At 50.5% G+C, this 14,319-nt stretch overlaps 1 protein-coding gene across 12 annotated transcripts in view; it reads right to left on the reverse strand.

The window, feature by feature from the left end:
- ARHGEF7 (Rho guanine nucleotide exchange factor 7) overlaps positions 1-14,319 on the reverse strand; it is a 135,412-nt gene that overhangs the window by 12,766 nt on the left and 108,327 nt on the right. For all 12 annotated transcript variants that reach the window (XR_015251759.1, XR_015251758.1, XR_015251756.1 and 9 more), the window contains 7 exons: positions 13,949-14,095; positions 13,019-13,105; positions 11,250-11,328; positions 10,919-11,058; positions 7,734-7,958; positions 5,584-5,677; positions 2,238-2,327 (listed from right to left, as the gene is read on the reverse strand). Coding sequence is in view for 9 of the 12 variants with exons in the window: in XM_086708390.1 (XP_086564516.1) it covers positions 2,238-2,327; positions 5,584-5,677; positions 7,734-7,958; positions 10,919-11,058; positions 11,250-11,328; positions 13,019-13,105; positions 13,949-14,095 (862 nt within the window). In the remaining 3 variants the exon portion in view is untranslated. The remainder of the gene's footprint in view (positions 1-2,237; positions 2,328-5,583; positions 5,678-7,733; positions 7,959-10,918; positions 11,059-11,249; positions 11,329-13,018; positions 13,106-13,948; positions 14,096-14,319) is intronic.

The following is a 14,319-nucleotide window of genomic DNA, read 5'->3' on the forward strand; positions in this document are numbered from 1 at the left end:
CCACGATTGCAGCGCCCCGCAGAGCTCAGCCAGGGGACAGGGGAAGGGGGACGCCTGCTCAAACGTTCTCAACCCCAATGCAGACCCTTTACTGGCGGGACAAGAGACACGATGAACTGAGAGCCACTGTGTTAACAGGAGGGCAACAGAAGACAAAGGGCACCAGATGGGAGAACAGCAATCAGCCAGAGAGGAGCCACACCTGGGAGCGAGGGCCCTGGCCAGGGAGCTGTGCAGGGGCATGCAGGCTGCAGGGACACCACGTGACAGACGATGGCACACCATGGCAACCATGGCCTCCGTCCTATTCCTGCTCCTGGTCAAGGCCGAGTCCATTCCCAAACCTTAACAAGCAGGGGCGGCTACTCTGCATTCCTTCAACTAAATCCCTGGAGTCTACGAGGGTCACTACTTCCTCGAGACAGAAATCGATTCCAAAGACGTCTGGTTTATAATGTCTTGTTGGCATCCAAATGGACACTGGAAGGAGCTGAATTTGCCTGTTTTGGCTAAGCAGTTAACACGAGAAGAACCGCCTCCATTGTAACCCCGCACTGCATTTCCAGCATAAAGGATCAGTTTCCCCCTACCTTACCTGGTCACAAGAGTATTAGGGTTACGGCCATATAGGAGTGTGCACACGAGGCCCCAGAGTGATTAGCCCATAGTGTCAGCTGAAAACAAAAACCAACGTATCGTGCAACGCTTTCCTTGCACAGGAGAAATCGAAACATGTAATACAGAGGACAAATAGTCTGCATGACCTATGGGCCATCCCTTCAAGGCAGCCAAAGCAGGGACCACAGGCACATCGTGGGGCACAGTCTCCTGGATGGACAAATGAGGCTCTCACAAACGAACGAACACACACACACAAACACACACACACACCCTCCTGTTACCCGGTCTGTTCACCTGAGACTACCAGGTTAAAATTTTATTTCAAGGAATTCAAGTTGAGAGAGTTTTTTAAAATCTCAAATCCAAAACCCAAAACACTATGTCCACATCTTATATATCCTATTTACTTAAAACAGTCTCTTATCAAATACAGAAAACCAATGTATCAAAAGACAACAAACTAGATTTACAAACGATCACTTGACTTGACTTCCACCCCATCTTCAGGCCTTTGCATTTCGCCCTCATCCTGCTGACCAGTCACTATGAAGAGGTGTTCTCACCAGGGCAAATATGGACAAGAGTCTCCATGTGGCCATCGGGCCACAGGGAAATTTCTAGGTGATCTGCAGACACCCCCTGGGGTTTAATCCTACCAGCCCTACCTTCTTAGCTGTCACCATCTTAAAAAAAAAAAAAAAAGCTAAAGGAGGTAAAAATTCCTTTTCCCACCTGTCCTTTTTTCACAATTAGTCTAATAGCAGCCACAGCGAGGTGGTGGGAACGAAGCCGAGGTAGCAATGTGTCCCAAGTGAGTGTGGAAACGGAATCCAAAACACAAGATCCAACAGAAACCAGTTTCTATGCCAGAAGACACGAATCCAGTCTCCAACAAAACAAAAATGAAACCCAAAAGCCCACCTAGAAATGACAGTGCAGGACAGACACCCTGCGGTGCCGCGGCCCTGCTCCGGAGAGAGGGCAAGTCAGACCACGCGCACCGTCCCATCTGGACCCCCTGCCGCACTCCACCACCAATGCCGGCAAGGAAGAGACGACAGAGCCCACCCATTTCCTGTCTGAGCAGATGAAGATTTCCTTACTACAACCCTGTGCATAAAGATACAGGAAAATGCAGTGGTTGGTGCTAAAACCTACCAATGAATTAGTTGAGGTCTACTTCCAGAAAATTTTTTAATGCAGCATTTAAAAAAACAGGGCGGGGGGGAGCTAAAAAAGCCTCACTCTTGGTTTATATTTTTGACAATTCTATGAATCTTAAGACCCACTATCACACCAATAGAACAGTTGAAACAGCTTAAAGTAACTGAACCAATCTTTGGTCTTCTAAGCCCATCTGCTTGAAGCAGCAGAAAGCTCTATATATTCTGGCAGCACCTAATACTTAAAGTTTCCCTGGCAGGGTGTTCTGCAGAAACCTGGTCTCCCCCTGACAGCTCTGACCCTGTGCAGAGACCCAGGGACAGGGATCCCCGCAGGCTCTACAGGGTGAACCAGCAGAGTGTCACTCCGAGGGCCGCCCCCACACGCCAGCGAGCCGATGGTGACCAACCCCGGCCAGTCCTGCCCCGGCAGCCGGCTACCATGAAACTTACTCGAATTGAGCGTTTGCCGCGTTTTGGCGCTTGTGCAATAAGCTTCGATGACTTTCAGGATCTGCGCGTCTTCTTCCAAAGCAGCTGTGCCTGTCAAGACACAGCATGTCACAACTGAGCTAACGACAAGTATGTGATACAGTCTAAAAACACATTTTCTTGTCAGATAATGGTTTTCCAAAATTTATGAAGTTTATATTCAAAAGGTTTGTTTTCTTTCAAGTATTTTTTTACCTGCAACACATCTAGCAAAAGGTTAATATCCTAAATCTATAAAAGCTGCCTTACTAATCCCTAAGAAAAACCATATCCCTCCCACCCCGGAGTTGAAAACAGGCCAAGGAACAAGCAACTCACACAAGAACACCATGAGCAAAGAACTTTATTCTAAGAAGTAAAACGTTAAAACAAAGCATCAGGTTTTCATATAAGCCTGACAAAAAAAGTCAGACCGTCCCCAGTGCTGACAGGGACAGCGGGAAGGAAAGATCTGGAAGGAAAGCTTCCCACCACCCACAGCTGACGGGTACATAGATAAGTACAACCCTGGAAAGCTTTGGTAAGCGCATTTCCTCCAATCTCCGAGTTTGTGATCGAGATTTCATCTATAACACTTATAAGGCACAACCTAGACCTTGAAGGAGTCACTCCAGACCTCTTCCTTCCCCTAAGGATTACTCCAGACACCGGCTTCACCTATACTCAGACCTAAGGCATGGAGGAGGATAGATCCTTCCGGACTAACAGCATCTACTGCTATCAGTCCCGGATACTTCCTACTTCACATGACCCTATAGTTGAACTATTTCCCTTTCCTGAACTACTAAGTTTCCAATATTTTTTTGTATATGCTAAGATATTACATGTGGACATACACTTTAAAAGGCTCACCTACTCTGGCAAAAATGCAGAAGAATGGAAGACTTAAGTATTTATAAGCTGTAGAAAGCCTCACCATTTTATGATAGTAACATACATGCAAAGCAAGCCAAATGTACTCTACCAAAAAATAGAAGTTCAATACCTTCTAGAAGTTTTACAGTTTCAGGTCTCACGTTTAGGTTCTTTAACCCATTCTGAGTTCATTTTTGTGTGGGGTGTAAGTGGCCCAGTTTCATACTTCTGCGTGTAGCTGAGCAGTTTTCCCAACACCACTTGTTGGAGAGACAGTCATTTTCCCAACTGCATACTGCCTCCTCTGTCATAGAGCGGCTGACCATAGACGTGTGGGTTTATTGTGGGAATCTATTCTGTTCCACTGATTTAGGTGTCTGTTTTTGTGCCAGTACCATACTGTTTTGATCACTACAGCTTTGTAATATACCTTGAAATCTGGAATTATGATACCTCCAGCTTTGTTTTTCTTTCTCAAGATACCATATGAACCACTAATTCCACTACTGGGGATTTACCCCAAGAAAACAAAACCACTAATTTGAAAATATCTAATGCATCCATATGTTTACTGCAGCATTATTTACAATAGCCAAGATATGAAACCAACCCAAGTGTCCACCAACAGAATGGATAAGGAAGATGTGGTACGTACATACACACACACGCACACACACACAGGAATATTATGTATGCATCCATAAAAAGGATGAGAGCGTGACATTTGTGACAAGGTGAATGAACCTGGAGGGTACTGTGCTAAGTGAAAGGAGACTGAGGAAGACAAAATACCAGAAGATGGCACTCAGAATCCAAGATAAAAGCAAACAAGTACACAGAAAGCAAAGTCAGACGTGTAAATGCAGAGAGCCGATGGGCCAGCGGTGGGCAAAGTGGGTGAAGGGGAGTGGGAGGTCCAGGCTTCTGGTTACAGAGTGACTAAGTCGTGGGGACGAAACGCACAGCCCACGGCACAATGGCAGCGTTTACGGTGACCGACGGCAGCTGCACTTGTGGACAGCACAGCAGAACGTACAGACTTGTACAAATCACCACTGTTGAAACTAAGACGGCCTTGCATATCAACCACACTAAGAAGAACAAAAACAAACCTCAGCACCGAGAGTTTCAGCGCTGAGAAACGAACTTAAACGTCACCGACTGGAACCGATCCTTTCATGACAAGCTCCTCCCTCAGGAGAAGAGAAGGTTTCACCCCCTGGGAATCAGCTTAACCTCATGGGCAGGTCACCCCTCTCCACCCAGAGCAGAGTGGCCTCCGAGCATGGTTACCTGTCCGCACAGCGGATCAGATCACTCCTGCTAGATGTCACCCGGCACCCAGAGAAAGCACGGATGCCAGAACAGGCGCAGGCTCCCCCAGGACGTAGCGTGAGCGGCTGTCACCGAGCCTCCCTTCCTCACAAATGTCACAGGAGATAAATGAGCAGGAGAGCACACATTTTCGGGGTGACATGGGCCCTCCCACGGACAAGAAAAACTCTCAGGATTCGGAACGTAACAAGGAGCCCGGTAACTTCGGCGCACGGAACATGACACGAAAGCAGCTGCTCACCGAGCAGGCAGACGGCAGACGCCTCGCCTCCTCCGCTGCTGTGGAGGCCCAGCTCTTCTTTTACCTCCAGTCCCTGCAAGCTCCTGGTGCGGGCTCCGCCCTCCCAACACCCGGACCCCATCTTCGTCTCTGCACCCCCTCTCATGGGGAGAGCCCATGATCTCACCCCTGGCCGGGGCCTCAGCACCGCCGTGCCACACGGCCGGCCTGCGGCATCCCTGGCCGTCACACCCTGTAACGGCGGCAGTTCCACACCCAGTTGTGAAAACCTAAAAGGTCTCCAGAGGAGAGTATCCCCCGCAGTCCCTCCCCCAGGGGAGAAAGCACAGCTGCAGGCTCCCTCTTCAAAAACATCTGAACCCAGGCACCTGGGGGCTCAGTCGGCTAACTGACATCAGCTCAGGGCACGATCTCAGTTTGCGAGTTTGAGCCCCGCATCCGGCTCTGGGCCTCACGAGCGTCCACCGGGGCCCTGAGGCTTGTGCAAGCACAGGGGAGGATCAAGAGCCGTAGCCGCGTACCTCCAACAGGTGCAAACCACAGGGCAAAGGGAGTAGGAAGACCAGGTGGTCCCAGGTCGACCCTGCACCCCAGCCCAGCTTCCCCAGCACAAGGGATCGGCATGGAGGCCAAGAGACCGTGAGCAGCCCCATCAAGTGGAGAATCACGCGTGCACTGCACCGCGGGCGCCAGCTAGATCTCCTGCTGGTGCAGGGCTCCGCTATCGCTCCTCAATTTCCTCTAGACGTGACAGTAAGGCTCAGACCCCTGCGTCTGTCTCAAGTCTTTGAAAAGCCATCAGCCATCTCTCTACCCAACCAACGCTGTGCCCAAGACAGACCTGCATCCTCACCGACACATGCTGCACGTACTCACTTTTCCTCAGGGCGAACTCTTCATCTGAAGGCTTCCGCTCAGGCTTGCGCTTAGGTAGCAACTTTTTCATGGTCTTGGGACTCTTACTAAGATCCTAGGGAAAGAAAAAGGAAAAAAAATCATTCTGACAAATTCCAAAGACACTAGTTTTTCCTGGAGCATCAGCAAGGGTGACAGCGTGAAATACTAAGTCACTTCAGCTGCTCGTGCCAAAGAGCTTCCTACTGTACTCCCACTGTGGTGTCCTGGCCAGATGCCGGGCGTTAATGGAAAATCGAGAGGGTGCGGGCTCTGAGGAAAACCCTCCTGTTACTCGGACCAGTCACAGCACGGTGACAACACACCAAGGAGGTGTCACGGGCTCGCGGGCAGCGTCTGGAGAGGAGAGGAGACGGCCGGCTGACGCGTGCAGAGATCCACGCGTACAGATTCCAGAGCAGACCCACCTGTTGCAGCCGAGGAGAAAGAAACCAGGAAAACCAAGGCTAGTTTTAGAAGAAAGGTAAGATCAAGTCCCTCAGGACAATACTTGAAGCCTCAGGACAGAAGGAAAGGGAACAAGTTCAGTCCATCGGCCTTGAGTGCAGATGCAGGCAGGCAACAGAATGCGGGCTGTGCCCGACGGGTCCACACGCCAGCACACGGCTCGGTCACAACACAACGGCCTGCAGCAGGACAGAGACAGCAGGCCAGAGTCCAAGGGGACAGGCGGGGCTTCACTGCCGAGTGTGTGTTAAGTTACAGAAACCGTTCATGACTCTTACAACATGACACCGATGCGACACGGACTATGGGAGGAACCAGACTGGAAGCACAGAAGGAACACAGCTTGGTTTTCAAAGGGAGCGCTTCAAAATCTCTTCTGCTAAACCGTACAGCCGCTTAAAAAAGCAGGAAAACGCGCTCCCAAAGACATACCACCCTCCCTGCATGTGTCCTATGGCTTCCGTACTTCACGGTGAACAGAGAGGGGGCCCCAGGAGCACACACAAGCGCGGGTTGCGTCCCGACCATGGACACAGCAGCCCCATGTGCACGCTCTGCGAGAGGACTTCCGCCGAGCGTCTGGAAGCACTCAGTGACACGAGGTGACAATTGCAGATCCTAACGTCAGGTCCGGCAAAGCTAGTGCAGCAACACAGCAAATTGTGAAGCCCAGGCTCACTGCCCCCTCTTCCCTCACCCCCTCTGCCCCCTGGCTGGACACACTCAGTCCACTGGTTCCTCCCTAGCAATGAGGTCGCCACCAGCACTGCCCGAGCAATCCGCAAAGACTAAACGAGCAACAGACACCAACATCAGTCACGTAACCGCCCACGGCAAGGACACCTCGCACCTGGGCCTACGACCACTGGCAAGACGCAGGTCCTCAACAACAAAATTAACAAAAACCTGCAAAGGACAGGTTATAATTTACATAGTATTTCTGTGGGTCGTAAAACACTTAGGGCTACTAGCAAGGACGGAGGGTCTAGGTCCCTGGGCGAGAGGGACCTCAACTGGACGTGGAGAGGTGTACCGGGACACGCCACCTCACTCCCACACTCAGGCTCCCCATGCTTACACTCACAACCACACCCAGCACCGCAATCATCAGATTCCTCAAGTTCAAGTATTTCTTTTTCTCAAGATGCTTCCTTTCCTGAAAGCAGGTTCAGCAGAAGCAGCCTGGTGTTAAAGCACAGGGCACAGCCCGCCAACACGGGAGCAGAGGACAAACCACACTCTGCCACTTTTATTTGTGCATGCACTCTGTCTGCAACAGCTTTTGGTGACAAATGCAGGGTCCCCGGGTGGCTCTCACTCAGACCTGGAAAAGGGTCCTACGGCCTAGCAGAGCAGCACAGAGGTAAGCAAGACTCAGCATGACAAGACGTGCACAGTAACTGCAGGCTGAGCGGGAGGCCAGCCCCAGGGAGCCCTCTGGCCCCGTGGGTCCAGGAGGCAGGAAGCCAGGGCCATTCGTGAAGGGCACAGCAAGGTAAGGCTGCAGTTCCCCACTGATCAATACTTTTCTCATGTCACAGAATCAGACAGAAACGCGGGATTCCCCGGATTTCTGAATGCACCAGAATGAAGCACAGAACAGCTGGCCTAACACACGGAGATGTCAATGTCAAATTCTTGTTCATCTGCGCTCAAGACCTCACCTCCTTGTAGCAGAGAGCAGCGGAAGGCCGCAGGGGCGGGGCAGGTCGCAGGCAGCTGAGGCTCCACGGCTTGGGGGTCTTCGGAGGCTCCAGAGGCCCCCAGTTGATGGTGGTGTGCGGAGTGCCGTGATGGGAGGGGTGGGGCAGCGTGTGGTAGGCAGGCGTCAGGGGTGCCGGCTTGCTGTCTGCGTGCTTGCCGGATGGCGCGATCGGATGAGAGGGGAGCTGGGGGGGGTGGGGGGGGGGTGGGAGACAGAGGGAGCAGAACACGACAGCTGCCATCAGGGGCCTCTCAACCAGACCCATGAGGTTCTGCCCACTTCTCAAACACTCCCACTGAAAAACCCCCAAGCGGTCATCATTTCTTTACTCTCCAACCCCAAGCAGTCAACTTCTACGACAGCTATCTATTCTGCATCAGGTCAGCACAGGGGAGCAGGAAGGTGGCAGGATGCGGGGGCCCAGATCCTGGCACCCCACCACCACCTTTATTTGTCATGGACGAACACCGCATAAAGGTGTTCCATGTAGCATAGATCACAATTTTGTACAAGAACAGGCATTTCTTATCCTGGGAAATGTGGTGAAGGGGAGAGTAATTCTCCCCAGTCACACACTGCCTGCTGATTACGGGTAGGCAAAAAACTAGGGCCAAATGTCTGTTTTCATTAACAAAAAAAAAGTTTTCCCGGACACAGCCAGGCCCATTTCTGTTGATGGCTATAAAACCAAAAGTACAACTGCAACAAAAACCATATTGCCTATAAAGCTGAAAATATTTTACTGTCTCTTTACAGAAAAATTTTGCCAATCCCTAGTGTAAAACAAGTTACAAGCTGTTTTCTCAGAAAAATCAGCTCTAATCAAAATAAAATTATATGAAATCTAATTTTTCGGAAGAATAATAGGGTTTATTTTCCTGGAAAACCTGTAAATATTCCATCATACTGATAACTAAACACAAAAATGTTCAATAATACTCAAAACCAGCCCATGACCTCAAATCACCCCAAACAATAAAGCCATGCTTAATAAAGAACGAAGTGTTCTGTGAGCTGGAAATCACAGAGTGAGGTCATCACTCAGAAGAAATCCCTCCTTGAAACACACTGAATGAGAAGCCTGGCACTGGCTGATGCCATGGCGCTCTGGGACCAGCGCAACACACTTCCTGCGGGAACCACGTGCCCACACTGGTTCATGCGTGCGTCGGCGCGTCCTGTGTTGTCACAGGCCACATGGCCACCACACAACTCACAAGCGGAGAAAACGAGGTACAACAGCCCTTCTAGCAACAGCACCACAGTAATATTTGGATTGGTTTCTCCTTAAGGAAGTCAGAAGAGGTCATGGTCTTTGCTACAATGAGATTCTTCTTCAAGGAGGACCCTGCTGAGTATGGGGGAGGACACCCAACACCGCCAAGAGGAAACTCCCTCAGAAGAACGCCTAACACTTGCAAAGCCTGTGCGTGGCGCGCACTGGCGGGGTTCAGCTGGAGCACGAAGTCTTCCCTGATGTGGACTCGTACTGTTTGCTCTCAGGGTGTTGCTGACAACGTGAAGCAGCACTGCCACTTCTCAGGCACACACACACCTGCACACAGAGTAGCTCTGGAATCATTTTAGTTCCAGGGAAGCTAAGCATTGTTAGCATTTTTTTTTTCCAAGTATGGAGAAGTTACAAACGGCAGAGCCACTCAAAATGCGACCTTAGCTAAAGCCAACCAGCAGTTTCCACCTGTAAGCTGTTGACAGAAATCTAGTACAATAAAACTCATCAGAAAGCTATGCTACAGGGGCGCCTGGGTGCCTCAGTCGGTTAAGCACCTGATTCTTGGTTTCGGCTCAGCTCACGATCTCACAGTTTTGTGAGTTTGGATCCTGCATCGGGCTCCATGCTGACAGCTCGGAGCCCGCTTGGGATTCTCTCTCTTCTTCTCTCTCTGCCCCTCCCCTGCTTGTGCACCTGTTCTCTCAAAATAAGTAAATAAGCATTTAAAAAAATGCTATGCTACAGTCACTCTTCCTGAGCAAACACTGCAACGGTAGGGATGTGGATGCAGAAGTGAGCCACATGGTGGAAAGTGCAAATAAAGATCACAACAACCTAAAGCGTACGTGAGAAAAAAGCACCACCTGGAAATGCCGTGCACTCACAGGTCATTTGTGAAAAGGGGTGTGTACTTTTGTTTAAGAGGAGAACATGAAAATGATTCCACACCAGTATCTTAAGCATAAAACACCAGTAACGACAAGTTTTAAACATGGATACTGTGTGCTGAGGTACTTCAAAATGTTTAAGTTTTTAAAAAGTCAAAGAGCTGGTTAGCTCCTCTACGAGGATAAATGGATTTCTTAAAACAGTGAGGCAAAAGCCACATTTTAAAGCCTTCAACATGAATCTGGACCTTTAGTTATGTTTTTATTTTAGAGAGAGAGCAAGAGGGGGAGGGGGCAGAAGGGGAGAATCTCCAGAAGGCTCCACGCTCAGTGTGGAGGGTCTGATCCCACGATCCCAGGATCATGACCTGAGCTGAAATCAAGAGTGGATACCCAACTGACTGAGCCACCCAGGTGCCCCCAGCCCTTTGTTTGTTTGGTTTTTTTTTTAATGTTTGTTTATGTTTGAGACAGAGAGAAACAGAGCATGAACGGGGGAGGAGCAGAGAGAGAGACGGAGACACAGAATCCGAAGCAGGCTCGTGGGGCTCAAACTCACGGACCATGAGATCGTGACATGAGCCGAAGTCGGACACTTAACCGACTGAGCCACCCAGGTGCCCCAACCCAGCCCTCTGGATCACCATAAATACTTCTGTTTTTTGATACAACAGAATACAGTTAAGATTCTCAGGAAAAAACAAAAACACATATGGATGGTGGCTCCTGAGGTTTTAGGTGAAAACCCCCTGAAAGTTAGTCTCCTAGGCCCCCTCTGAGCAGAAACAGCTTCCAAGCCAACTGCCATCAAACCACGTACAAGGAGGCACAATCTAGGCACCATCGGTGTGAGGCGACAAGCTGTGTGACAGGGACTCGCCAGGATCCCCAGAGAAACACAGGTATGAATTTATATTGTTGAGCCACACACAGATTATGCTTCAAAACACCTGCTCACTTGCTGCCCCACCCCCTACCCCCAGAGGCCGACCCCACAGCGTGGAGAGGTACAGGGGTCCTTACGGTGTGAGACGGCACAGAATGGGGCTTGATGGTGGGGTTGCCGACAGAGGTGACCTTTGTCTGCTTCTGGAGATGGTCCACCCACTCGTGCAGATCCTGCTGGTTGTTGCAGGACACCAGGATCCGCTCAATCATGCTCCCTGGAAGGGAGGAGAGACACACTGAGGTGGGAAGATAGGCAGAAAGCACACGCGTGCGCACACACACCCACGGAGAGGGCAGCAGCGCTCCAACACAGCCCTCCGGACGGTCCAGCCACAACGTGCACACACACCGTGAGCTGCCACTCATCACCGTGACAGACAGCGGCCAGAGAGTCTGTGCCTATCACCTGATATTTCAAATGCATTTCTATGATTTTCACTGTCCTCAAGCTTTGTGATTGTCATTCCTGTCGTTGGTAGCTTTCCCTAAAAAAGACCCCCCCCACAAAAAAAAAACAATTAGTGCTTTTCTAGTAAAGAACGTACCATTATCAAAACAAGTATTAATAATTTTAGGAATGGCAGAAGCAGCACCCTGTAAAGCGAAACAGCTGACTATTGCCATAAGCATGCATAGTACAGACTTTTCCGTCAAGTAAGAAACCATAACACTGTAATAAAAGGAAAATGGAGTCCGCAGTAAGGTCCAGGACGAAAGCAAATTCCATCTGACACATTTCTCTGAACGTGAACACCAGGTCCCAAGAACGTGACCTATCAGGATCAAAAACTAAAGGAGGCGCTGATTCGCCTCACGAAGAGGCTCAGAGGAAGTTCACGTTTGAAGGCAACACGGGAAGCTGGGACAAGAACAACTGTCCTGGGGCCACACTTGGCTGTCCACCAGAGGGGAGGTGGGGAGTTGTGCTGAGCACCACATGGAAGGCACAAAGATGGGGACCAGCACGGGCGGGGCTGGCGGATAGATGGCATTCGAGTTGGGCTGCACAGACAACGGTCACAGCACTCAGACGCCCTTCCAAGGCCACCATGCACAGAAGAGGAAAGCAGGGTCCCATTGGTGGCATGAGGCTCTCACTGGCACGTTGACACCAACACCGAGGGCGAATGTGGCACGGGCCTCGAGCCTGCCCCGAACGGCCACCTCTGCTCCCTCAGGTCACAGCAGAGCTGGTCCCAGCCTCTCGGGGTACAAACCACAAAGCCAGAGTGCGCTGGCAGAAAGGACTCAGCTTTGTGTTTAGTGGGGCCACCTGACAATGAGGGGCAGGGCTGCCGATTCAGGGGAACCGGGGTAGGTACCCGCCCAACAGCACACTCACGAACTCGGAGGCACGGGTTTTCTGGGTTTACTAGACACATCAGCTTTATCAATTTTAAAGTGCTCCTTCTGGAGAAAGTGTGTGATTCCTCCTCCTCTTTGGGGACCAAGCTCTCTGTGGAGGCACACACACGCCACAGACACCTGGAACTCAGGATCCACTCGTGCACGTGTCCGGGACGACACAGAACAATGTGCCACGTGGGGACTCCTGCTGATGCAGGACTGAGGACTGGCCAGGCCCGGAAACAAGCCATGGGAGAGAGCACGCTGCTCTAAGTCACAGAAAATAGGCAGTGAGGACAGAAGCAGCTATTAAGAGAAAAAGAAGCTACTTGACACCACAGGATACGTTTCTGCAGAGACACCAGACCTCTCCTTTTGCATTTTCTTCTCACATCAGCTCGCACATCTTCTCAGTGTCAGCAAAACGACCGACTAGAGAAAGGTTCCGTGATCACTCACCACTAGGTACATCACCTGGCCTCAGCCAGGGTCCCTGGCTCTGCGCCCGCCCGCCACTGCACCCACCGGGCACCACAGTGGCCAGGAAAGAAGGGGCAACTAAGACGGGACTCAGGCAGGTCACCTCAAGCAGTCGGTGCCCTTAGGAGGCAGCCCTACAGAGGTCACCGGGGTCCCCCCTGCCACCCGTGTTTGCTCAGGACCAATGCGGGGACATCTGCAGTCATGCGGAAACAGGCTAAGTGTGACATACTCGACTAGGTGACACTATCTATACACACAGCACCACACCCAAAATCCAAAATAAGCCTGGAACGGATTCTGAGATTCACAGCAAATAGTAACGTGTAAACCGAAAATGTACTTTACCTGATAGATAAAACCACTCATCCTAGGACTGGCAGATAACATCAGCAAACTATTTGGGAAGAGCAGAAGGTATCTCTCATTCTTTTCCTAACGTAAAAGAACAAACAAATCCAAGTAATTTGTTTCAAAACACACAGATGTGAGAACAAGTATTTATATTAAGCGTTATGAAACATACTGAACGTCCTTCCAAAAATTTTATCAGCTAAATTAAATGCAAACAGAATTATGATAAAGTCTCAGACTCACTGGCAGCCCACGTAGCATCTTTTAAAAACAACTGGGTTAAGGAGTTCAGCTTTGCCATTAACTCTTTTTCATCTAAAATTTTCTTTTTATGGTTGAGAGAGAACAGAACTTGTCGAGTTTGGGTGCTGTGGGGAAGAACAGGTGGGCCTTTCAAGCTCGAGGGGAGGGTAGGATAAAATGTTAAAATCAACTGAATGATTCCTGGCACTTCCCTTAAAGCCCAATCAATTCAATATTGTTTTTGTCCATGCTGTAAACCTTACCTAGTTTACATGAAAGATTTAAAAGCATCTATATTAAAAACCATTTGCTTCAATGGGGGGGGGGGGGATGCCCCAGAGAGACCACAATAAAGGACACAAGTTTCCAGGAACGTAAAGGAGACCAAAACGAGGAACGCAGACGGCCCTTTCCCAAGCTGCCATTTCCACGCTGCCCACAGAAGCCCAGGGGTCAGGATGCAGGGTCCTCAGGCAGACTCCTCAGACTCCAGCCGCATGCCAAGTGCGCTGGAAACCGGTCCTGCACTCTGAGCCTGTCTAGGGGGACTTCTCACACTCTGTTCCCGAAGACGCCCCACACACTTGTGGGGCTCAGAGCACAGGCTCGAGACCCTCCAGTCGTGTCCCCAGCCACTCTGCACAGCAGAGCACGTGGCCGTGGCACTCCTGCCCTGCATACCTCACTCCCGGCGCACTGGACCATGACCTGGGACATGTAAACGACGCTGCCCAGGGTCGTGATGTCATCTCCCTCCCAGCTCCGGATGGCTTCTGTCAGGATCTGCAACTCCAGCTCCTTCCTTTTCCGCACCTCCTGACACTGCGCCTGGGACACACACCACCACAGTCAGGAGGTACGGGAGCCCCCAGAACCTCAACTACCGGCCACGCGACTTTGAGACACATCATCTGCTGAATGAGAAAGCGTTCAATTCACAGGCACAGAAATAAGAGCTCTGGAAAGAGAGACACGGCTTTAGAACAATACAGCAGATCTCGCTACTTCTAGAAGAAAAAATGCAGATTGGACAAGAAGAGACTTTCTGGCTT

This window comes from Puma concolor, chromosome A1 (genome assembly GCF_028749965.1).
Source record: "Puma concolor isolate L17-30 chromosome A1, mPumCon1.1.hap2, whole genome shotgun sequence".
Taxonomy (NCBI): domain Eukaryota; kingdom Metazoa; phylum Chordata; class Mammalia; order Carnivora; family Felidae; genus Puma; species Puma concolor.